General features: G+C 42.5%; 1 protein-coding gene across 5 annotated transcripts in view; it reads right to left on the reverse strand.

Annotated features, from left to right (window-relative positions):
* The window catches only part of MTA1 (metastasis associated 1), a 77278-nt gene extending 51210 nt beyond the window's left edge, over positions 1 to 26068 (reverse strand). For 3 of the 5 annotated variants that reach the window (XM_032696315.1, XM_032696316.1, XM_032696313.1), the window contains exons 1-5: positions 25898 to 26066; positions 10823 to 10890; positions 8324 to 8417; positions 508 to 634; positions 279 to 342 (exon numbers count right to left, since the gene is read on the reverse strand). In XM_032696315.1, coding sequence (XP_032552206.1) covers positions 279 to 342; positions 508 to 634; positions 8324 to 8417; positions 10823 to 10890; positions 25898 to 25925 — 381 coding nt within the window. In that variant the 5' untranslated portion in view covers positions 25926 to 26066. Of the gene's footprint in view, positions 1 to 278; positions 343 to 507; positions 635 to 8323; positions 8418 to 10822; positions 10891 to 25897 lie in introns of all 5 variants that reach the window. The other 2 variants (XR_004358516.1, XM_032696314.1) reach the window with 2 other exon arrangements.
* Positions 26069 to 26390: the final 322 nt, after the last annotated feature.

Genomic DNA, 26390 nt, shown 5'->3' on the forward strand with positions numbered 1-26390 from the left:
CTCAGTCTGGCACACTAAGGAGCAAGTTGGGCTCTCTTTACAGAAGGAGAGGCAGCTTATTGTCACAGGGGTGTAAACACCAGGTCTGGCCCCTGGACCCACAAAATTTTATAGCAGAATGCAAACTGTATGGGACCTAAAGCTTCCCACTGTCAATGCACAGTACGTGTAGAAATGAAAGAACCATCCTCTTTCTAGAAAACCTGTAAAAAGGCACCAATCCTAAATTGTGGCAGAATAAACTGTTCAAGCTTTACAATACACAAAATGGTTCCTACCTCCCGTTCCAGATATGATTTAAGGGATTCTGTCTCATTTAACAGAGTAACGCTGCATTTGCCTCTAAAAAAAGAGAAACATCTTATGAAAAAACATCGTAAATGCTCATGTGATTCACAAGATGGTATTACTGAAGTTATACACAGAACTTGATCTTCCACTGAAGAATGCTTGAGTAATAACAATGCTATTTGATTTTTGAATAAGATGGAAGAAAACAGTCATTACCTAATGTGTGTGGCTGGCAGAGATTCCAGCTGTCGTGAGAGAAACAACTCACGATGTCGTAGCTGATGCTTCTGTTTCTCTGGTAAATCAACCATTTCTGGATTTTCCATCTCTTCTTCCATTTCTCCTAGTTATAAAGAGACAAAATTGATCATCAAGAACAGGGCAAGAATTGATTCTGAGCCAAGCGAGATGAGCTGCTCTAAAACCTTTGCTAAATAATAAACAACCAGATTAAATCTACCTTCATCTGAATTCTCACATTTCAGCCAACTGAACAATTACATAATTGAAATGATGCCTGCGAAGAACGTATTTATTCATTCACCACTGGGATCAAATCACCTCAGGTTCACACAGTCACACTGGCTCACCAAGCTGGAAGTCACAAATCTGCTACCAATAGAGAAGTTCTGAGGGGAGAGAGCTGCTTTTTGAGACCACCAATGCACCAGCAGATTCATCAGGCAGAAGCTGACACACTTTGAGTGAGGCAATAAAAGTGAAGTCTTTCCTCTTTTCCAGGCATCAGTTCTCTTAAACCCTACTCTTCTTTCAGGATATCACACTGTCCCATCCTGACCTCAACAGCATCTGCAGGAAATGCCCATTGAAAAGGGTAGTTTATTTAATGAATATATTTTATTCTCCTCACTCCAACCACAGGCAATAGATCACAGCTACAAGATTAACTGGAATGTAACCAAGTGCCTAAGGCCAGTCTTGCCACTCTACCCTACCACACCACCACACACATTCAACTGCAACACTCCAGCATTTCAACAGTCAGGATCCACCATGTCTGGCTTCAAGGCATCCAATTTCCATCCAACCAGTTCTTAAATGTATGCCCAAGTAAATACATGAAATCACATCCACACTGATACACAACTGATCCAAAACATCTCCAGGCATCCTTCTTGTAAGAAATAAATCGTATGTTTTGTGTTCATTAGCAAGTATTCTGCCAGTTATGCAAAATAAAGCTATAAAAGGTAAAATACTCATTATAAAAAGCTGCAAAGGTCCTCCATGATGAGCTGAGAAAGAAGATATCAGACTTTTCCTTCTCTAAGAAATTAAGGCAGTTACTGTATTTTGCAAAACCATGGGAAAGGTTTCCCAGACTGTAGTAGAATGAGTTGTAAAGCCTCATACATGAATTGTAAAACTCTAATTTTACAGCAGCATTACTCTCAAAGAGCAGACTTTTGCCTGCAGCTTAATTCAACAGTTGTTGCCAAGAAACATTGCTAGTCAGAAACACACACAGGTACAGTTATGATTTACATACCCTTAAGATTAGTTAACTATAATCCTTATAGTTATCAAAAAAAAATAAAGCAAACAGAAATGAGAGATCTCCATTTTATAACACACTAAAATTGCATTTAGTTTTAAATAGGCCAACATTATGCCAAAGGGGGTGACAGAAAATTATGTACCCTACAGGTTCCCCACAATTTATCACTGTTTTACTGTCCTGAAAAAAGACCTGTGGTTTATTTGCCCCTCAGGTAGGTTGCTCCAGCAAAGAAGGAAAAAAAATAGTAGCATAATTAAACCAGACTGCAACATACAATAGCTGTTACAGCACACAAGCTGTTAAGCATACAGCAGCAGGCACTTAGGTTTTAATATTTTCCTGGGAACTGGAACACCAAATTTACATTTGTGCCACAGTTTCATGGGTCTGCAATTTATTTACTGAAGTGGATTCTGTTTTAGTTGAAAATTAATATTGTGCCTGCTATCCTGCACTATAAATACACCAGCAGCAATCCACAAACAAGTCAGCAAGTTCCAAGCTTGCTTTCCTGAAAACTGAAGGATGCACAAATGAAAAGGCAGTTCATGCCTGTACTTAAAACAGCTTTGGAGAATGACAGCAGTGCCCTGTGTAATGCAGGGAAAACACTATAAGGAGCAACCTAAAATACTTAATATCTTCAGTATATTTGATAGCCTAGAGCTTTTAAAAATCACATTTTTCCAGAAAGTGTGTCAACTGCTGCGTGCCAGTCAAATCCACAAACAAAACAAAAGCACCAGCACAACCAAGCTAATCCCAGGAACTGCACCCCTTCAGGTAGGCTTGCCTTTCAACTAGTGTTTTATTTATGTGTCTAGCTTTTGTAATAACATACAGGTGGGGGAAGCACACATGTTGTTCTTACTCCAGCTCTGCTATGCACAACCTTTTAAAAATCAAAAAGCACAACATATTTTTTCTTAAAAACAGACAGGAGTTTCTACAGGTAACAAACAACTCCCCCCACACAGAGGCAAAACTGTCAGAGAGACAGAGGTAAGAACATTCCAAGAAATAACAAACAAACAAATCTACACAAGAATATTCTCTCCTTTTCCACAGGCATGATTTAGCACTGAAAAGAATGAAACTGGCAAATGCATTTGGAACCAAGGCAGGGAGGAGAGAACACAGGACTGGATCCAGAACAGGAACCTCTACCTCACTGAAGTCATGCAAAAGCACCTTGACAAAAACTAACCAATACCACCTCACACCCCACTGACACCACATCACCACCTCTGCACAGACAGCAAAGGTTTATTAAAACAGAGTATAAACCACAACAGGGTCTGTCCCAGCTACAGCTCCAGGTCAAGTCTGTCTGACACATCTGCATTTCACCTTCCTACAGCTCACCCACTGACACTCAAAGTGAAGCAGACTCCATCCTCAAGAATGGTGGCCTATGAGAAGAACCATAGTCTTAAAAAAAAAAATATATATATATTTATAAAATATCCAAGAAATCTTTTCAGAAAGACTTGCCTGCATTTTGACAGTACTGTAGAGTAAGTGCTATGGGAATTATGAGAATACAGGAGGTACAGTATATTGGGACTTCAGTGCTCTCCTGAAGCCTTACTTCAAAATTAATCTCTCTGTTTGATAGATGTGCTTGTGCAGATTTGAAACTACACATTTAACCTTAATACAAATAGTAATATATCAGCTATGCAGAAACAGCCAGTGGAATGCTGCAAGGAGCATATTAGATTAAGTATTATTTGATATTTGATGACAGAATCATTAATAGCACATTAACAAAGCCTGAAGATGACTTATATCGGGAACAAGAGACAGACAGACTGGGCACAAACAGCAAGACTCATGTGAAAGCTAACATATATGGGGAAAATAATTAGGAAGAGTAAACTTTGAGTTGGCAGGAGAAACCCAAGAGGCAGTAATTGTAATTTAAAATGACTGGGTGTGTGAGATGTGAAATTAAGCATCAATATTTGCTAGACACTAGAAAGAATAGCAATTTGCCATAGATCAGATTGGGCTCTCAACAACATCAGAGGTAGAAAGCATCAGCCCTTTCTCTGCATTCTGGGTGTTTTACAAGCAGCTACATGACAGAATTCAGAAATGCACAAAGGCAAACAAGATACAGAAATTAGGTTTAGAGAGCACACTAGGCTGTCCAACTAGGGAGACAGTCTGTAGTAACAGAAGAATTAGTTAACAAGGTTATCACTAACAAAATAATGTAAGGGAAAAAAGTGGAGCCAAAACATTGGGAAACACAGCAAAGCCAGCACTGGTGACCTGTATAACAGCTCCTTCAGCAGCAAAGGAAGTTGTAACTCTTGCTGCTCTAACAGTTCATCTAAGGACCTTGGAAAGAAATTAAAGAAATGCTGCACTTGAATAAATGAACAATACAACACCAGTTTCCTTCTTCCAGGTTCAGTTTCAAATGGTCTGTATGAAGCCTTAGCCTTATTTATTTTCTCTCTACCAAAAACCAGATATTGATTTGTAGCTACAGAAAATATGATGAAAGCTTAAACAACTAAAAATCCTTATACCTTGATACTTCAGAAGGAGTTTGCCACATCATTAAGACATCCCACTAGGATTCCTGCCATATATTCCTTGTCATCATCTTTGCTACCTGCAATAGTGGCCATGGCTGCAAAACAGACACTATTTTGGACGCTTATTGTATCTTCCCTCCCTGCACTGCTCCCAAAGAGAAAAACCACAGTTTCCTCCTCCCAGTAACAACAGAGCCGAAGTGTCATTAGTGGATATATGAATTTGACTCCTCTTAAATCTGCAAGTGTGGTGTTGGGAAAAAATGGAAAGAGGGAATAAAATGGAAGAAATAAAATAAAAATTGTGAAGCTATGGTCAAACTTTCTTTAGATTGGTGTTATCTAAAATGTAAAAAAAAATTCTCAGTAGACTCCTTACCAGTTTAGGCATGCAGGTATCATGCAACTCATAGACTGAACGAGCAGTGACATTTAACCACTACAAGACATTTATTTTCAGAAGCTTTGGCACTTGCCAAACCATTCTGCTATGTGTGCCTGGCACCCAAACATCAGCTGCTGAAAACTAACTATAAATCTGCCAAACCAGCCAGCACTAACTATTCACTTCTCCAACTGGTCACTCATTGCTTTGCAAATTGGGACAAACATTTTTATGAAGTGAAAACTGTGTCCTAAGGCAACCCACAAGTATCCAGACATGGATGGGGGCAGATCATTAGAAGAGAGTATAGGAAGCTGTATTCATCCTGCTGAAAATATGAACTTGATTATGAAAAACTATATAAGACATATAGAGAAAGTATGTAGTGACAGCACCCAACAGCAGCTTGAGGAGTAAAGTATCCTTCCCATTTCTCTTCCATCAAGTCCTGCCTGCAATCTTCTTTGCATACAGTATCTCTCTTAAACCACTATGAAGTCTCTGGGTAAGAACATTAAACAGTTTCCTACTGGTGAAGCAGGTTGATTTCAGAAACGGGTGGAGAAATTCCCTAGAATAATTTGCGAGGTGATTAAAAAGGCTTATGAATAAAAAGTGCTAACAATGTATGGAAGACATTATGAGGCTGAAAGATTTATAGGACAGCCCAGAGAAGCTTTATATCATATGATAAAAATAGTAAGATCACAGATCAAATCCAAGAATCAGGTTGCATACATCAGGTGTTAATTTACAGTCACCAACTACAGAATAAGGTGCTTCCAATCCATTTCTCTGTGTAAAGACTTATGAGAAAAGACAACATTTCAGACTTGTCTGTTTTAGATATCTGATGGATCATACAACCTAAAGTGGTTTTTTTTGTTTTTAAACTTCAAAACATTCATTTCACAATCACACCTTTTTCCTTCCTTTATTGGAAGAGTAATATATATATATATATAATTTTTCTGTTCACGTTCTGGCCGTATCTTCTCATTACTTGGCTCTCTCACTGCACTGATCTCAACAGTAGGTCTGAAATAAAGGCATCTTAAACAGAAGACTGTGTGAATCCAGAAATGTCTGCAGTCAGAAAGCTCCATTAATCAGCTGAACAAAGGCAGTTAAAAGATCAGCGATGCAGATACGTACATCTACTGCAAATGCATCAAAATGAGGCAACAGGAGACTTTATGGAAATGAATTCAAAGTCAGTGACAGTGTGGAGTATCTGTACTAGAATCTTAACATCCACAAAATTTAATTTCATTATATCATGCAAGATGTAGATATTTTTTTCAGAGTAAAGAACTAATGGCTGTCCAAAAGCTTCATTTTACTCTCTTCTCCCTCCTTAGGAAGAATGGAAACCACAGAACAGCACATCTATCTAAATAAATGGAAGTCATTGAGTAGCAATTTTATTCTGCACCAGAAAGAAACATACTGGAGAAAATGTTAGTTACTAATGAAATTTACCCTAAGAGGCAGCCTCAGCTGTCTCTGGTGGCTCCATTAATAGGATTGTGCTATAGAAGAATTTTCCCATCTTTCAAACACATATGAACATGAACAATGAATTATCTGTTTGCATTAAAAAAAAAAACCATTTAAGTTTCTAATCACAAAGAGAAATCAGCCTTTGCAGATTCAAAGAGCATTTATATGGGTTCAAATGTTTCATTGCCAGTCTCAGACATGCGTTTCTGTGAATCCTTCCTACCTGCTTCCTTTACTAAATCTAGTGAAGTGAGACACAGAAGAAGGAATCAATAGTCATGTTCTTTATGGTGAAGCTCCTATTGAGTTTCAGGATTCTCAGATAAAATAAGTACTACTGTATTGAAGAGATATCAAAAAAGCTTTGCCTGCCACCACAATTCTGCCACGCAGCCAAACCCCATCTCAATGCCTCATGACCTTTTCTTCAAGGTATGGCAGCAATGGAGGAATTATTTGGACAGACTCCAATCTACAACAGAAAATACTCAAATTTATTAGAAGGGACTAGTTTTGCTGCATGTTTTCCCCAATGGCATTACAGCAGTGAGAACACAGAAAGATATCATATTCATTGTTAAAACTGAATATCTGATTTAATCAATCCCCATGCAGTAAAACTATGTAAGATTTGTATTACATATACATCACTCTATTCATATATACACCAAGCAGCACATTAAAAGACAATAATGCTTGCCAGCTAAATCATAATTCTCACATGCCCATATCTGATTTCATTTATGCATGTGCTCTGAATTACAAGGATTCATATGGCTGTCCATGCTTTTTGCTAAATTTTAAGCAATCTGAACAGCTACATCTCACACACTCCTCTACTTACAGGAAAAAACAGTTTTGTAACTCCACCCGCTCAGTCTTTTTCTCCCTTTCAATATGTCTGTTTTGGAAAGAGTTATATTAGTACTGTATCCATCACCTTGCAAGGATGGGGCAAGAGGGACGTTGAACTGGCAGAGGAAGGTGTAATAAACCTAAATCTAATTCTCCCTGGCAATTGGAATGGAGTCAAGCAGGCTGGAAGCACCTCACATAAAGTGCCAAACGTCATGTAAATATGTTGCTCTGTTTTAAAACTGTTTCTATAATTGAAAAAGAATTGTAGCACTAAATTCTTGTTTAGAAATAAGCTTCCATCTTTACTCAGCTAGGTGTCCCACATCCTCTGATCATCCTGGGAGAGGACTACACGCCTACATAACACAACATTCTGTAAAATAAGAAAAAAAAAATTTAAAAAACCCCCCAGGAAATTAGTTACACAGTGTATACACACAAGGGAGGCTGATGTAAGGTAGCATGAATAACCCTTTGAATTTTATGATATTTTCATGCTTTTTTAAAAAATCAGAACACAATACTCAAAAAAAAAGTTCTAAATTTCAAGTCTCCTCTCAGCATAGACACTGCTTTTCTGAACAAAAGGACTTGAAATATTCAAAACAGTGATAGGAGATCCTAAAATTCTCTGCTTTTGAAGTGTATTTACTGAACATGTTCAGACAAAAGCTATGTCACTACAAAAAAATACTAATATTGAAATTTAAAGAGAAATCCTGTTAGTCAGGTTTCAAGCTGGCCACGTTTCAAGTCGGTTTCCTCTGATCAGTCTATTTGATTTACTTATAAAGAATGTTTGAGGGGTTTTTTTAATCTACAAACCAAACCAAGTAATTCATGAGAAGTAATATGAGACAGGGAGAATATTCCCTTCTCATTCCAAAAATTAAAAAATTCACTTCTCTGGAGCAAATAAGATGATGCCTTTACTCAGCTCTAACTGAAAACTTTTGTCTTGTCCCCCTATAATCAAACTATACACAAAGGAGGTTTTAAAAGGTGTAAGGAAAGGGGAAAGGAAAAACAAAAAATAACAAAAGGGGGGGGCAATTAGAAAGACAGAGAAGTCAGATGAACAAGTAATGCAAATTGCTGAAAAAAAGACATTTATGAATAGTAAGACTGATACTTGAATTCAAATATCAAAGTCATATCCAAGTTTGACAATTTTGCATAGAAGCAATTTAATTTGAACACAAACAAGCTTACTTGCATGTTTGTCTGCCAATACAATAAGTGTACTTGATATGTCTCTCCTTCTGTAGAAACACACCACCTTTGCTTCCACGTTTCCATTGGCAGTCTGAAACAGGGGGAAAAAAAAAAGAAAAAAATTGATCACTAATCAAGAGCAGAACTGCTCACACCAACTAGAAACTGCAGAAATAATTTGGAATTTTGCAAAGGAGCTACACGGCATCTACTTTTAGCACCTCCATCTGCACGTTGTGTTATTTAACACACAAACTCCAGCATGATCCATTCCAGGGTAGGGAAATTCCAGGTAGTTTGGTCCTTCCCTCCTAATTGTTTCTGTGGGATCACCATTTTTAGGTTACGGATGTTTCAAGGGGTAAAAAAAACCCCCCCACACTTACCTGCAATTACAACATATTAAAAAGCCACTTTGCTACTATTGAGGTGATGCCTACATTAAGTGGAATTCAAATACATCTTTAAAATCCTAATAAAAAACCGTGAAATACAACAACAGAATTCTGATCTAGACTGTCCTCCAAACTCTGCAGGGTGGTAGGAAAGCAAGAAAGAACCAGGCCATTATTATTTTCACAAAAGAAATCAAGTAAGGTTTTCTTTATCTGACAGCACTGCTAAGCTAAACAATGACCAACATACCAAAAAAAAAAAAAAAAAAAAAAAAGTCATTCCAGAAGGAGAACCAAGGAAGCTGGATCAGGCAATAAACTCTACACTGGTGACAACACACAAAAAAGGTCTGAATTTTTGAAAGATTGTTTTCTTTAAACTCTTAATATTACACAGGTGATCAATTACTTGTAAGATGGCACTGGCTTTTTACAAGCTCATGGGGAAATAAACCTCCTGGTTTGTAACAGCACCAGACAATTTACTATCTCTAAAATAAACCAAATAACGAAAATGTAGCTTAAGAATTGTATCCTACTGCTCAAGAGTCTTGGAAAATCATAATGAAGGCACACAGTTTCAGAAACTAGAAGACTAAAACAGAAATTCCATGCTGGGAAGTGTCCAAAAAGGCTAGTGAACCAGCAATGTGTCCACAAGGAAACAAAAATTCATGTACATTCTCGTTTCTAAGCTGTGAATGAAGGAAAAGTTTCAACTTTTATAATACCAGTTTTCCTACCACAAAGAAAAAACAACCAGACTACACATAAATGCACAAGTATTTTCCTTGCAGAGTAACAGCTTTTAGGACAGAGCATGCAGACTTTTCTACCATTTTCTGTTAAATATGCCAGAACTTTCAAATTTTGAGGAACTAAAATACAAATGCAGGAGCCATCTTCTAAAAACACAGAGAGCTACAATGTAAATTTATCTGATTTATTTAATTATCCAGGTTTCATTTGCACTCAGTGAAAAAAGGCAGGACAAGATATAGGATTAATTTCAACCTGAAAGACCCATTTCAAAGAGTAGGTCGGAGAAATTACAGCTCAGGTAAGAGTTGCACCAAGACGGGAGATCCAGGCTGAAAGTTCATTTCTTTAAAGGTATGGGGAAGAATGAAAAGGAAAAATAAGAGGGGAAAACAATGCTTTCTAGGAAGTGATTGACAAATCTGCACCCTGTGACAAGTGGAGCACAGCTGGTGATACCTCATGGCTAAGGATCCACTGGGAACATTTTAAGAACTCACTCGAGTTTCTTTAAGGGATGAGAGAAGGTATTTCTGTAAAAGACCTCCACTAAAAAAATAAAGAAGGGTTTACAAGGATGTCCTTACCTTCAGGTTCTTTATTTGTCATCAAATTGATACATTTTCTATTCCAAGTAACTCTTTTAGAACTACATGCTTTTCCATCACTGGTTGCTGAAGAAAAATACTTAATTTTAGTCAGCTAATGAAAATTCAAATCCAAACCTTCTGTATGGGCTGCAACAACGCTGGTATTAAACCCGACGAAGTGGCATGTTTAGGGGACAGCCAATGGCTTCAGAACAGTCTTACCTCCTCACCTAGGTCAAAGTTCAGCACTGAGAACTTCAGCTGCCTTCCCACATACAAACCATCATCCTTTTGGATCCATTGAAAGGGCATTTGGCAGATGAAATAATGCAAAGGCCCAAAGGACAACCAGCAAAGATAAAGTCTGAGGAAGGAGATAATAGCTACAAACCTTTCTGTGGAGCAAGAGTCTCCCCCAAGAAAGATCAAACTAAAGCTCTCTATCCTCTAGGCAAACTGTTACATTATCGTCATCTTCCACGATCCTGGCATGGAACTGAAGAACCTCAGAAATCTCCTGCCCTAAAGGTGGGCATAATCACCTTGAGAATGACCTGCCATTGACATTCAGTCCTTTCATGCCAAAGGAGAACAAAAGGTCTTAAAGCATTCCAGAAAATTATCAGAGAACAAAAGTATTTTTAAGCTTCTAATTACCAGTGAACTGCTAAAGAATTGTTTTGATTTTAATCAAATCAAACAGATCATAAATTCAATTAACTTCAAAGACTTGATGGGAAAAAAATGTTTACCTTATTGAGCTCTTCTATTCTTCGTATCAAATAAGGGTTACTTGAAGAATTTTCGAAGTAGACATAATCTGACAAAAAGAAAAAAAGAGACTCTTTAAAATATGAACTGCTAAAAATCAACCCAAAACCTCTGTCAGCCTGGAAAGCAAAGCATATGATCGTCCTTCTCTCTCTGATCAGATTATTTCCACTTTGGCCACCCTGTTGTTTTTTTACTGGCTTCCTCTTCTTAACAAAATCCAGCCAAACTTCTCAGCAGCAATACGTGATCCTTCTCTCCCCTTCCAGCCCAGTTTACACTTACTGCTCATTTACTTAGAATACAAATAGCTTCACTCTGTCTCTCTCTCATCTTTTTCTCTACTCCCTGGTCTTTTATACCTATATGATCCTAGAATGCCTCAACCAAACTCCACATATAACCATCCAAACTGTTCAGTAATACCTGTATATTTTCAAGCAGGATAAACATCTAAAGTTACACGAAGAAAACGAGTTCTTCACCCAAGACAGCACCTTTAAAAAAATCACAGAAACATCCAGGAGTGCCATATAAATTACTCGAGGTATTAATGAGCTCCAAACGCTTTAACACTGCTTTTTACAGGTAAGGAAACAGACACTCCAGAGTCCAAAATGGACTTGGCCTCTCTCTCCCAACACTCCAGAAGCCAAACCCTAAGCCTGAACTGAGGCAAAGAGAGGGCTGAATCCACCTCCCCGCTGACAAGGTGCTGACCTTGCATACAGATCTAACAAGAATTCCTTCCAAGACTACCTAAGACGATTTCCCTCCAGATCTCCCAGCTCATTTGTGTTTGGAGCAAAACACCCATAGCCTCTGGGCACGCCTCAGGTGATCTTCTGCATAGCCTACATTAGCATGATGCTCCAGGATGAATGAGTGTTTAGCAGTGTTTGCCCTCTGTAAATAGGGACAACTACCAAAGCTGTTAGCATCAATCTCCCTGAAATCCTTGTTAAAAGGGCTGTAGGAAGTAGAGATACTGTTCCCTCCCTTCCAGGCCCAGAGGAAGGAAGACATCCCCCCAAGAGCCTTTGCTGCTGTTAAAATGTGATGGGTGAATGTTTTGGTGTCTCCCTGGTCACCCTGAAGATAAAAGGGGGCTCAGGGGGCTCCTTAACTCTCCTAGTGCAGCTTTTCCAATTCCCCGTGTAACACTACTCAAGCTACACACACCGATTTTTTTAGACTACTGCTTACAGCTCCCTGTTATCCACAGGTCTCCCTGGATTTACAGACCAAGCTACTTGCTACGTGAGACACAAGAGCACAGCAGTGACTGCCGGGCCAGTGACCCAGAGGAAGCTGCAGCTTGCACTACCTGCAAACAACTCAAGTGCTCTCATGTCCCTTTAACAGGGCTGGGCTGCCTTAGGAGAGAGGTCACTAGTCAGGAATCCAGGGGTTGCAATCCCAAGAGCATCAAATTTTAACAAATCTGTTCTTCAAGTTTTTGTCTTTGCAAAAAAAATGGGCTGTATGCCATGAGTTACAAAGACACCTTGACAGCAAAGTTTCAACATGGTCTTGGCTGAAAAGTGACAAGTTGCAATGCCAGTACTCAGCACAAATCTTGGGTTACCCAACCAGAGAGTGTAACCAGGGCTGAGAAAGCATTGAAATAGCACACCCGATTTTTTCAGTTTTTGTGCACTCTCTCCTCCAGACCTCTCAGACTGATCATCAGCTATCTACACACGTGTTAACATGCATCTGAGCGACTCCAAATCTTTCCTCCCAATTGTAGGAGTTGGTTCCTCTTAAATGTCACATCCCTACAGACTTTAGACTGGAGAATGATCTCACATGAGGAATACTGTTTGGACCTCTGGTTTGTAGAAAACAGAAAGTTCATAGAAATGGTTAAAACGCCCAAGTAACTAGACACTAAATTTCCATTCCCAAACCCTGGCTCTGTGCAGAGCATCAAACAGGGAACACCAGGCTCAACATTACCACGACCAACTCTACCAAAAGTCCCAAAACCAAACAGATATTTGGCAGCTTCAGCAATAACAACTGCTGACTGAAATAACAATGATGGGCATTAAGCAATTTACTGATCAGCAGAGTAAAGAGAAATTTCTTCCACAGCAGAACTACCCTACAAGGGCACTGCAGTGGAGGGTGTTAAAAGCTTTGAGGTGCTTCCAAGCTCAATGTCCTCTCACCAGAAGGCTCCAACACGTGAAGAAAGAATAAGTTCTTTCCTCCCACCCCACCCCTCCAATAACTCCTAAGACAACCAGCTACTCCTCACTTCAGATATTTTGGCTGAGGCAGATGGAAAAATCTTACTTTTCTAAACACTATGCCTGAAAATTAAAAATTAAAACTAAAGGAAATGTCAATCTATGTCTTGAAAATATAACCTTGTCTTGAATTCCATGGTTTTCAAGTGGCTGCTACAAATGTTCATAGCTCATATCATTTTCAATCAGTTTTTTTTGTGTGCATGTACGTGTGTATATTTTCAGAGACACATTTTATACCTCAAGTGAACATTAACTCAATTTTTCACGTAACTACAGTTTATTGATTGTAAAATCTGGCACGGATTTAAAAAAAGCTTATCACAGATGAATGGTTTACCAAAGAAGAGCTCACAGTGGTATCCAACAGTTTTGAATAATAAAACCCCTAAACATTGTCTCAGTCAGCAGCAGGAACATCCCCAAACCCACACCGTGTGACCAACAGCAAACCAACCTCACAGGAACCAGCCAACTGGCAGAAAGGCAGAGCCCAAGCTGTCCCATGGGATGCTTCAGGAGCTGACACATGACACTGTAGAGGTGCGTGCTTAGGCCAGGGCTTGATGACTTCATCATGACACAAATCCACAGCCCAGTACATCTCATCCATGTTTTAGACTAATCCCACAAATATGTTAAGCATTTCACCAGTAGCTATGCAACTAATGGAGACCTATTTCCCATTACTCAAATTACCTGGAAAAGGGCTTCTTCCTCTGCAAGTAATGCAGAGCACACTGCAAATCACATGACTCAGAACGTGAGCAGATCAGAGGGGGTTGATTTGCATTTTTCATAGAGATTTTAAATACTTGAACTAAAATTAAAATGCTATCCTGCACAGAAAATTGTTTGAATTACTCTTCCACATTTACAAGAAGGAAATTTTAAGTTCAACAAACCACTCTCCAAACTGATGCTTGTGCTGGTGAGAGAAGTCCTCTAAAATTGCTCCAAGAGCAACAAAACCCACAAAGGCTGGTTTCCTGCACAGGAGGTTTAAAGGAGGCACAGCACTGGTCCCCACACTCCAAAACACCACCTTTCTCCTTGAGTAGCACTTCCCTTCATCTCCAGCTTCCTCCCACACCACGACTTCTCATACTGTCTACCCAACTAATACTACTCCCAGGTGCATGTGCACAAACATACACAAGATAACAGAAACCTTCCACAGGCTCCCAACAATCCAGTTGTCAATGAGAGACACCCTGTATATGCACAACTGCCAGGGTCTCTGTGCCCTGGACTGAAAGAGGGGATGGGGAAGGAGACAAAATTAGCAAATCTCTAGGCAACAGGGAGATAGGCATCTCAGCTCCTACTAAGAACAGGAAGGAAGAGTTCACTAAAACAAAAAATAAGGTCTAGGGACAGAAAAGTAGAGCCTGATAACAAGCAAAACAAGTCAGACTCTTCAAGCTCAACATACTGTCTATCCTTGCTGATTTATTTCCTTTCCTACTTACACAACTGCAGAAAAGGATTGCTCTGCATCCCACAAGGATGACATCTGCCTATATGCAGCAATCACCATAAAAAGCACATGAAGCTAACCCCTCACCACTCAACTGCCTGAAGAGAGGCTGGAGTTTCAATCCCATACCTTCACAACACATTAATTCGATCTCCAAATTAATCAGCCATGCATCCACATCATGATCACAATTGACAGCATCGCTCATGCACATTACAGAGTTATCTGTGATAAGGTTAAAACAATGACTGAGGAGTATGGAAATACCACAAGACAGTAAGGATCATCACACATCACCTTCTGACTCAAACTCAAGATGTAGTTCTTCCTCTTGCCTGTGCTGTTTTAGAGCAGAAGTACCCACGTACATAAATCTACCCAAAAAAAGCCTTTATATCCTGTAATGTTTTTCCTGAATGTGCACAACTTGCTAGAAAGCAATGCTGCATTACACAGGTACTGACTGAACTGCAAGAACACACAGACACAAGAACATTTGCAGCGGTCTAGCAGCTAAAACTAGAATGGCAGCCTACAGACCACAAAAGATGGAAATTTTTCATGAAGGCAGTAAAATAATTGTTCTCAATTAGCAACGAACATAACAGAATTTCTTTTTGCTCTCGCATACTTTTAAGACATTATTGCAAAATAACTTCCCCCTCTACCTTCTTCATGTCAGCTGTTGATTATGTCTACCTCAGTACACGGAAAGAAAAATCAGGAAGCGGTACAGCAAAATAAAGAACACACACTGTCTAGAGGTCATATATTTATAAGATTAGACATGTCTGAGCTACCTAATAACCTTACAGGCTTTTAGGTGATCAAGTTGCAAAAATGCCCAAAAGTATTTTTATCCTTCCTGATGCACATTTGCCTTTCGAGCTACAAGTGCTTTCTGAGGACTGACCTGCCTGAATACTCCCTACCTTTCCCCCAGGAAGTCTTACACACTGTATACTTCACCAGCCTACAAACGTTCTCAGGACTTAAGGGAGGCTGAAGCCTTTCCATTCCCACACTCACTATCACTGTTGGGTAACAGGTGCATTTCCAGACACGTGATAAAGAAGTAACTTCACAGCTGTGTATTTCCCCCGCCCAATCCACAGAGCTGCTGCCCTGAATTAAAGATGAGCATCAAGAGAGTGCATAAACTTATGATGACCTGCTTACTTTATGACTTCTCTTATGGGAAATATATGCCTCTCATAGTCCAGGTTTCCAATTCAACTTTGAGCCAGTTTCTTTCATTAAGATCCAGTTTTTAAATTATTCACCAGCTTGGCCCCTGAACCATCAGTGACATCATATTTTGGATAATACAATCCCTCCTGGTCCACATTCCCATGAAAGAGAAGGCTGCAGAGGCAACACTTCTTTCAGCCACCAGTCCTGCAATCTCACCTGGCAGAGCCCAGGTCCCACTGCCTTCTGGCTGTTGAAAACACGATGAAATGTTTAGTTACAGAGCAGACAGAGTTTCAACAGAGACAGCCTTACCAGCACAATATTTTCATTACCAGAAAGACAACACCGAAACAGTTGTTTCTGTTGCTAAAAGAATTATGAGGTCGAATAGATCTAGCAGTATACACAAAACAGGTATTTACAAGCAAATGTCTTTCATGGATCCACAAAGGTATTGAAGACACACTGTCAGTACAAGCTCAATTTCTATTTACAGGACAGCAGTATTTGTGATTACTGCATGCACAGGGTGCAGCAAGCTGAGGTTGAGGCAGCACAGGCTATGGGCAACACTCAGCTCCTTAAAAAAGGTGTGGAAATGCCAAGCACACAAACACCTGAAATACCTATAACCAATTAGTGAAGGACATGGCAAAAGCAAGCACCATCTCCTGCAGAAATCTCCACTCTGTTCAATCAACAGCAAACCATCAGTAAATTTAGCAAGGATAAGCTGAGGTACCCCAGTTAAATCAAGACAGCTTTGCTCTTCTTTCTTGAGTAAGGATTATCTACACACTAACATGGTAAACAATATGTTCATGTTACATTTTCTTCCAAATGTGCAGAACTAGAGAGGGACAGCCAATGTTACTTGGCTGTTTTGAGATGAAACCTATGTATCACTTTTTCTGACTTGCCTCCAAAAATCCAGGTGCAATATTACCCAAACCATCGCCCAAAGGAGAAGGGATTCATGGCAAAGTCCACATAGCAGGACTACAGACTATGCACAGACCTATAAAAAAGTTGATACAACTGTTTATCTCTGCAAGCTCTCCTCTTATAGCAAGAGTTATTACAACAAAACAAACAAACAAAAAAACCCAACTGCCTAAACAACAAAAAAAAACCACTAAAACACCAAACTTCTGAAGGAGCTGTAATGGCTACAAACAAAAACTGAAGTATCTACCATGCAGAAATCTACTCAAGCTAAGAAATATTCTCTATCTTTTTGAAGTAAAAAACCAAAACAAATCAAAGTTAATGACATGCAACTTGCTTGGTTAAACTGCCGGTTGCTTGATCCAATTTAAACTCTGAAACGTTAAGGTATTTGGAACTTCCCAGAGGTCTTCTGTTCTTTGTTTTCTATCATGTCAAGGCAGGGGGAGGAAAAATTCCTGTCCAGCCATCTCATATCATTTTTTGCCTGATTTTTAGTGAAACAAGGTTTATGCAACTCCATTATCCATGCATTAGTTCTTCTCTATTAACTCCTGAACCCTTTGTTCAGACATTTCACAGAGGGACAGAAGTCTCAAAGATAATTAAGTTCTGATCACTGTTCTATATCTTAAAGACATAGATACTAAAACTATGGGAGAAAGTGAAAAAGGTAAGATAGATGTTAGAGATATGAAATGGTTCCCATTTCAGAAACAATTAGTAGACTAGGTTTTAAAGCAAATCACTAGAGATTCCACAGTGTTTGGAAGAATTATCAAAAGTGCTTGCTTTCTTATGCACCTCCCAACACCTGCATTGCCAGTGCTGCTCAAGGTAGGTCCTGGGCTCGATTAACTTCTGAACTAGTTCATGATGGCCAAGTGTGCTCCCAAATGTTTCCCCTCTACCACGGAAGAAGGCAGGTATTCTGCCTCACAGCAACGGTCTAAAGACTGAAGATCTCAGCACTGCATGAGGCACAAATGGTGCATATGGTACCTTTCCCAGTAAAAGTGTAAGTTCCAAAGGAGTGGAAACAGAAGGCAGCAAAGAATCATGTAACGGAAGAAAGAACACAACTTTTAGATTGTCAGTGTCCTTCTTTCTGTTCCTCACAGCACCACTGGCTGTTTTCACTCACAGATGCTCTGTGGTAAAAATCAAAGACAGGAGTCTGCTGGTCCTTTTGCCAGGGTGGTTACGGGTGTCAGCTGCACTTCATGGGTTGCTCTTAGATAAGAGCTGTGCCATGCTGAAATAACTGCTACTAGGGATGCCAGCTTAAAGGTAAGGCAGGAGACTGTGTACAAACAAGATTTGAAAAGAGACTGTGAGAATCCTGGAAATAAAATTAAGCTTCCAAAGCACTACCCCGAGGATAAAGAAGAAGCAATTCTGTTGTTAGAAATCAATTATATGGCAGCTCAAAAAAAACAGTTTCAATTAATCCACTCCCAATATCCCAGCTGTAACTTAGGCACATTTGCATGTGGCACTGACCCTTCAGGTTCACTAAGTCAACCTCATCCAGCTTCCAGCAGGACAAGCGTATGCTAAACATTCATGGAGAACCACTTTTTTAATCTGTGCTCTTCATGAGATATCTAAGCATGATTCAAAGGCCTCTGGGCACAAAGCATAGTGTCTGCATTGTCTCCTCTGCCACTTCAGTTTCCAAAGATGTAGCCATACAAACACTAGCTGCAGTAGCAAAGTTGTGAGCCTATGTAATTCCAGCTGCATCCACTACCACTCTTCGTGGGGTAATACCATGAACCAGCTCATGGAAATAGTTCAGGCTTAAAAAGAGAAAAACTTCCCCCAAAGAGAGCAGAATGGTCTAATTCACAGAGGAGTCAGAGAAACACTTGAGCAGATGGAGGAACTAGTCAGAAGAGAGCTCCTCAAATCATGGGGGAGTATTTGGTGGAGGGGGAGACGGAAGAGGAGTATCCTCAAGCTACACCCTAACAATCATCTTCTGTAGCAGCCAAGAGAACAGCCTGTTCTGTTGTAATTCTCAGTGCTAAGGACAGATAAGAAAAACATTATTTTCCAAAAGATATTCAGGCAACACGGAAGATGACAAGAAATCAGATTCATATTCCCTGCAAGTATCTCAAGAGTTGCAAAACAAGAACCTCTGAAGTACCCAGACACCAAGTTTGGTATCACCCTCAAGAAACAAACAAACAACAAACAAACAAACAAATGTTGTGGGTTTTTGTTTGGGTTTGCTTGTTTGTTTAAGAGCAACGTTCAATTTCACTGAGTCAATGTGAATTAACTGGTCTGGCCATAGTATGACAATATAAAGTCCAGAGGTAGGGGTTTCAGTGCCAGATCAGAAACATCACGGCTTCACAATGTAAAACATGGACAAAGTATAAACTCCTTCCATAATTTTTGCAATTGTTTCTTCAAATGAGAGTGCCAGTGAAGCTGATTCATCCCCTGCCCTCTCATACAACCCCCCTCAAGTTCTGGCAGCCTCTCCCTGGATGGCAGGAGGCACATATGCACGTGGTAAACCCCACTGGGAATTCACACGGGTCAAAAAACTGTCTCCAACCAAAACGATTCCCTGACCTGCGCTGCACAGCCACGCCAAGCTGCGTGAGCAAAGGAAGGAAGGAGAGGACAGTAACACATCTATGCTTGAATCAACACTCTACCAAAAGAAACATCCACAGAAACTGTCTCACTTGGCTGGCTCAAATTTGCTCAGATGTTAACAACTTAACTCTGTAATGACAAGCTCTGTGCTAAATCAGGGATCATCTCTTCACGCCACACTAACGTTATGCTTGGTCAAGTATCATCTGTTCTCCCACATTTTGCATAAAAGCATAAAGTCCCCAAATTAACCAGAGCACATCACGTGCAATTTAACAGAAACATTACCATGGGCCACATCTGACAGAGATCATGATTGGTGATCTGGCAATGCACAGAACCAGAGCCATGAAATTCCAGGCACCACAAAGATTGAAAAGCTTGTGAGTAACAAGACTGGAGAAGCCCAAATCTTTCTTCCACTTGCAAACTCACTATAAAGCTTCTCTGCTTTGCTTCATTGATCAACATCAAGCAAAAATTATCTCAGAAACACTCCTCCTTCCTGACAGTGGCCCAGCCAAAGAGCTGGAAAAGGAGAACATGTGCATGGTTCCTTCTGGGCTGGGCTACACAGCCCGAAAGCTTCACAGGTCCTTCCAGATCTGGTTTTAAAAGTAAAGAGGGGATGAGGAACCATACCAGACCTTAAAAGACACTCTGAAGCAGGGCCTTTTTGTATATTGGATCTATGGCAGTGAGCTCTAAAGGGCTAGAACCATGATATCTTACAACAGCACTTTTCCCCAACAGTTCCAGTTATGTAAACCACGCGGGAAACCGAGGCAAAGCAGCTGCAGGGTTTGGTCACTTACCTGCTTGGGGATTTAAAAAAAATTAATAATGCACTTGCAAAGCAATAAGATACAGTGTAAAAACAAACACCTTACTTGGTGCAGAAGTAACACTGACTTCACAGGTTATTTGTCGCCAGCAGATGTGCGGAACTACCAGGAAGTGACCTCCAACAGTTCCTATCTAGGCTTTCAAGTGACCCCAAACTGCTCAGGAGTAGTTTATAAATCAAAGCAAAAACAGTAAGAGCAACCACCATACTCTCTTCTCATCCTACTGGGGAGAGACTAAGCACTCTATTTATTTCAAGTCAGGATGCTTAAACATTGAAAAGTTGCTTGAAAAATGATTAGATGCAAGTGAAAGGAGAATCTTTTACATTCACACAAAATTCCACTAGTTAAACAAAAAAGTTTTAAGAGTCCTTTTACCACAACTTCTTATCAAAGTGTCTTTTATTCACCATCACTGAAAGGCAAAACACACAAACAAGACTGACAGGACCCAGGGGCTGCCCAGTAGCAAAATGGGTACTGCCAAGGTGTTACCTGTCCACCTCCCAGACCCCCAGGGCAGGCAGTGCCACCCACCCCAGCCCTCCTGGCAGGCTGCCCTGGCACAGCCTCCCACCCACCAGCCCGGGACCTGCCTCAACTCACCAACCCAGCAGAAACCTGTCTCCTCTGCTGGCTTTCCAACGGACCAGTGACACAAATCTGGCCCAAGATGCAGCAGGTGAGAACCACCCTGCTGGGACAAGAAGGGGAAAGCTGGATTTCCCCACTTTGGCAGAAGCAAGCTTGGTGCTTTAGCTCCATTTTGCCAGCTGCAAAGGGTTTGACAGCTATCACAAATGCACGGAGCGCTTATCCACACAGTTGTCACAGCTCTAACCCCAGACACACCTAAGCTGGCAGACAACACTGTCCACCATGAAGCATTTCCCAACAAAAGGCTAACAAATGCCAAAGAAGTCTGATATGGGGGAGAGGGGGAAGGGAAGGAAAGGAAGACTGTAACACAGGAGAAGATAAACTTGTGCAACTAGAAACAATGAAAGGAAAAGATGAAGAAACCCACTGCCTGGCTGTTGCTGAAAGGTGATAAGCTAGAAGCTGTCTTAAATTTATTAGGGCCAACGACTGCAGAAGCCTACTAGTAATTTTCAAGAATAAACTCTCATTTTTATCTTTACTGGTTATTTAATACCTCTCTCAATGAAACCCACTCTCGGCTCAGGCTACCTGCAAAGTTAAAAAAGAAAAAAACCCCAACAAACACAACCAAAACAAGGATATCCCACAGTAAGCCTTCCTGCCACCCAAACCACATACACACTGACAACAAAGCAAGTGAACAGGAGGTTTACATGCGATCCTGCAGTTAAATGCTTTGAATTTGCTCCAGCTCTGGACGCAGCAACATACTTTATGCAAGCTTCCTTAACAGCTCTCAGTTCTTTACCAGGAAAAGCTCAGAATATTATTATTGACACTATTGTGATGTCAAGAGGACTGATGCACCACTTGCTCTGCTCAGAGCTCTCCAGCAGAGTATGGATATCAAGACTTGTACACTGCCACGAGAGTCTGGATGCCAAGTGGGACTATGTAATGGGATGGGGGGCAGGTCAAACCACAGTCCCCAGCCACACATTAATAACACCCTATAATAACAGAGAGATGATCTCATACTGCCATTCTTAAAAACTTTGGGGACGACCCAAGTTTTTTACACTGAAATAAGATGTATGACTGCAGCACAGGCAGGCACACCACCACCAGGAAGGAAGAAATGAATAACACCAAGTAAGTTGTGGAGCTTCAGCCTCCAGCACACTGGAATAAAGCTGCTGGGAACCTCAGATGCCCACATCAGGCACTGTGGGTCATCATTTCCCCTACCTTAAACATGTTAGATGCAGCAAGTACTGATGTGTCTGGCTGACTTGTGATTGGATCTCCTGATGCCATTTAAACATACCTTAAATATACCACAGACTCAAAAACAGTGATAATTTTGTAGCCAAGTACTCTCCCAAACAAGCAAAAAGTCAGGAACATACAAAAAGCTTTTCATCTAAAAGCATAAACTGACATTTGTCTCGACAAAAGTGTTGCCCTCAGTAGTTCTTCCTCCATCCTTCCTCTCCTTTCTTTCCCCATCCCCTTGTTACCAGCCCTCCCACTGAGACCATTCAGCTGTTCACACAGTCCCACAGTGAACCAGATTGGGTGGCTCATGCAAGATTAAAAATAATCCAGGAAAAAACAAAGAGTGAGGAGGAGGGAAGGTGAAAAAAAATTAAGTTCCTCAAATTACTGCAAGATGGAAATCCAAAAAAAAAAAATCATTGTTTCACTGCATCCAGGGAATGCCACAGGGGCATAAACCCGCAGTGGAGCTCAGTTAATTGCCACCACTAAAGAAATACTTGTCACACTACAGTTACACTCTCCTGGAGAACGTGGAGACAGAATAGCTGTTGGAAAGTCTCTGGATACCAAGATGACCTGTTCTCTTCCAGGCAGCTGACACAGCACTCTCCTGAAAGCGGAGCCTGGCACAAGCTAGTACAATGAACATCTCTCTCACGTGCATTTTTTCATTAGAGGCCCCAAATTCCAGATGAGAGGTCCCAAGCTTCTCAGATCTGGTGTTTATCCAACATTCCCACGCGGTCTGTGATCGTGCAGACCAGTCCACCATCTCCACTCTCATCATGCTGCCATTTATTTCACGGCTCTACAGCAGCTGTTAAGAAAACCTTCACTTCTGCTACACTGGAGGCAGGCAATTCCAGGATTTCCTTCTGGCCAACGAGTAAGATCCCATACCTCATTCTGGAATGTGACACCCTGGCATCTTCCCTACACATTTAAAAGTTTTGCATCCCCTGAAAGCTGTGCTAGCTTGTGACAGTCCCATTTGTATTGGAAACCAACTCTCTCCCCATCAGAAAAGTATCAGTAGAAACTTGACAGGAACCAGGGGAACCATTTGCTCTCTCCAAACAATTTGATGCCACCAGTCAAATTACCCACAGAGCCTGACATTCAAGGGGCAGTTCCTAAGCCCCCAGCATGCTCACGGTACTCAACACAGAGGAGAAGACTTGTATGTCACCCTCAGCCCCCATAGTTCAGGCTCCTCAGCTTGTCTACCCAGGAACTACTGCATGTCAAGAGAACAAGACACTTCCTGTCCTCTGGAAGACCCTTCAACTATACATTTAAAATTGGACGTATAAGAGAGGTGCAACCCACCCACTGGCTTCTGAATACAAAAATTCAGTGTTTCGTGACCAGGCCAAAAGCAACAACCAGCCTTTCTGAGACAACACTCATTTCTAGGAGTAGTATTGATCTCTAGTGAGGAAGCTGCTTTTGGCAGCTGTTGGGCCTGGAGTTCATGTGGCACAATAAGGTAGTCACAAGAGTAATAACAGATTATCTGCTGAGTGTTTGTCTTCCAGTGGGAAGTGTATGAAATGACTATGCACAAATCCCATTCAGGATTTAATCCTGCCCTGGAGTTCACACACAACTTCGGTGCACAAAGCCATTAGTGGGAGATACCAGCACCAGAGGTCAGAAACAATTCGATAATACACACCCCTGGGCTCAGGCTGAACAGAGTGCTCACACAGAAACAGCTGCATCCATCCATATGTTGATCTCGGTAATACATCAAATCAAGACTTCATCCATATGAGCCATAATGGAGCACTGTAACCTTGGCTGTCAGCCACCTGCCTTGTCCTCTGCCCAGAAAGACTACAGAGCAAATCCTGGACACCATTTCCAAGCACAGGAAGGACAATAAGGTAACTGAGACCAGCCAAAACGGATATACCAAAGGCAAACCACAGCTGACCAACGTGATTCCCCCATCTAGGACAAGGAGACTGGCTCTGTGGCTGAGGGGAGAGCAGGGGGTATTGGACACCTTGACTTCATGTCAAAGGCCATGCTAAGTCTCCCACAGCATCCTTTGAACCAAAATGCTTGGGTAATTGGACAATAAAGGTGGGAGGAAACCTGCAATGTGGCTCAAAGGATAACGATCAGCAGTTACAACCTTCACCTGGCTGCCCATTACTAATGGCAGCCCTCAAGGACCAGCCAGCCCCGCTTAAAAGCAGGAATAGGATGAGGGATAAGGGGAAAAGGGACAACAGGTGAACAACAGAAAATCCAACCAGGCACATAGAAACAAATATTTGCTATATGCATGGTCAAACACTGACATGGCCCAAAGCTAGGGTGGCATCACCACCCTTAGAGAGAGCCTGGGATGGACCCAGCCCCAAGCACTCTGCTCTAACAGGACATTTTTTAGCATGAGGTTGGCCTAAAGACCTCCAGAGGTGCCTTCCCATCTTCTGTGGGATGCGCAGTACAGATTTAGCCATACAAAAATGCTAAGAGATGACACTCCCCACAAGACTTGGCCATTAAAAGACAAACAATAATTTCCAGGAAACAACTCCCTTTGCAAGTCACACCAGGGTGAATTTTCACAACTCATCTTGCCCACTATCCTTCTGCTCTCAGCATGTCCATCCCAACACAACGTTACATGCACACTATCAGCTTGGAGCAACCCAAGACACAAAGCTGGGACAGCCAAGAGTCATCCCTTATCCCTCTACAAAACCAGGCACAACCAAAAAAATAGTATGAACGTGACAAAAGAAGTAGCGTTTTTCAGAGCACAAAGTAAGGGTAGGCCAGAACAGCAGAAAGATCAGAAAGTAGTTGTTGATGGAGCACAGCCAGACAGGATGGCTTGGCCACCTCTGCTATATTTTTTGTCTTGTTTACTTTACTCCAGTTTTGCAGAACTCCACAAGAAACAAGGCATTTAGAAAAGGAGAGAACTCCACGAAAACGTCTTCCCGTACATCCTGCAGTCCTGGGGAGAAGGAAGCTCCACGGACCAGCTTTTAGGAAGGAAAATGGCCGAGCACAAATTCATGCCAGACCACCCTCAGTTTATATTCCATAAAATGCAGTCCCAAACCCCATCGCCTCTCCTTTCTCTTCACGTGAGCCAAAACAAAGGACAATCAGACAGGAGCGCAACCCTGAATAGAAGACTAATGGGAAAGCATACAACAGAACAGCAAGAGTGGAAAGGGAGGCCAAGATCTGCAGGACGTGCCTCACGCCAGCCCCCCGGTCTATCAGCAGCCTCTGCCCATCTTTGTGCTCCTTATCTCAGCAACTCCTCCTGGCTCCCCACTCCGACAACCTCCCATGATGCCCATCCGAGCAGGCACTGCTCCCCGGGCCCCATCCCGGTGCCCGGCCCCACGGCTGCCCCGCTCCAGCCCGCTCCCCCACCTCCCCCTGCCCCAGTCCTGGACCTGCCCAAACCTCCCGAGCCCCCACCAGCCCGCATCTCACATGCCCCATCTCCCCGCACCCCCGAGCCCCTTACGGCCCCCGGATGCTGTTGCCCCCCACTTCAGCCATCCCGCTGCGCCCCCCCGCCCCGGATCGCCCCGCTCCGGGCCCCGTAGCCCTTCACCCCGTTTAACCCCACGCCGGGCCTCTCCTCCCCACGCCCCTGCCCCGCTCCCGCCCCCGGAGCCCCCCCGGGCTCCCCCGCGGGCTGCCCCGGGCCCCCCCGATGCCGCCGCCCCGCCCCGGGCCTGCCCCGCCGGGCCCCGAGCGCCGCTCGCCCGCACGCGGGAGGCAGCGGGAGGCAGCGCGGGGCGAGCAAGCGGGCGGCGGCGGCGCCGGGACCGCTCTTACCTCCGACCCGGTACATGTTGGCGGCCATGCCCGCGACCGGGCCGAGTGCGGGGCGCGGGCCGCTCCCGCCGCCTCCAGGTGCCGGATCCGCTGGAAAATGGAGGCTGGAGCGGGCGGCGGGGGAGGGGAGCGGGGGAATTAAAGGGGCCGCGCCGGCGGACGGGGAGGGAGCGAGGCGGAGGGCGGGGCGGCGGCAGCGGCGGCGGCGGCGGCCCGGCGGAGGGGGCCCGGCGGCGGCGGCGGCGGCGGCAGGGAAGGAGGGAGGGAGGGGAAGGAGCCGGAGCCGCCCGCCCGCGGCGTGAGAGGGCGGCGCTCCGGCTGCGCGAGGGGAGGGACGGGACGGAACGGGACGGGACGGGCCGGGAGGGAGCGGGGTTGGGGGCAGCACGGCCTTCTCACACACACAGGAGGAGAGAGAGAGAGGGAAAGAGGGAGAGACTGCGTGTACATCCACAGACAGAGGGTCAGACTGCCTGTGTGCACACACAGATCG

This window comes from Chiroxiphia lanceolata, chromosome 9 (genome assembly GCF_009829145.1).
Source record: "Chiroxiphia lanceolata isolate bChiLan1 chromosome 9, bChiLan1.pri, whole genome shotgun sequence".
NCBI classification, from domain to species: Eukaryota; Metazoa; Chordata; class Aves; order Passeriformes; family Pipridae; genus Chiroxiphia; species Chiroxiphia lanceolata.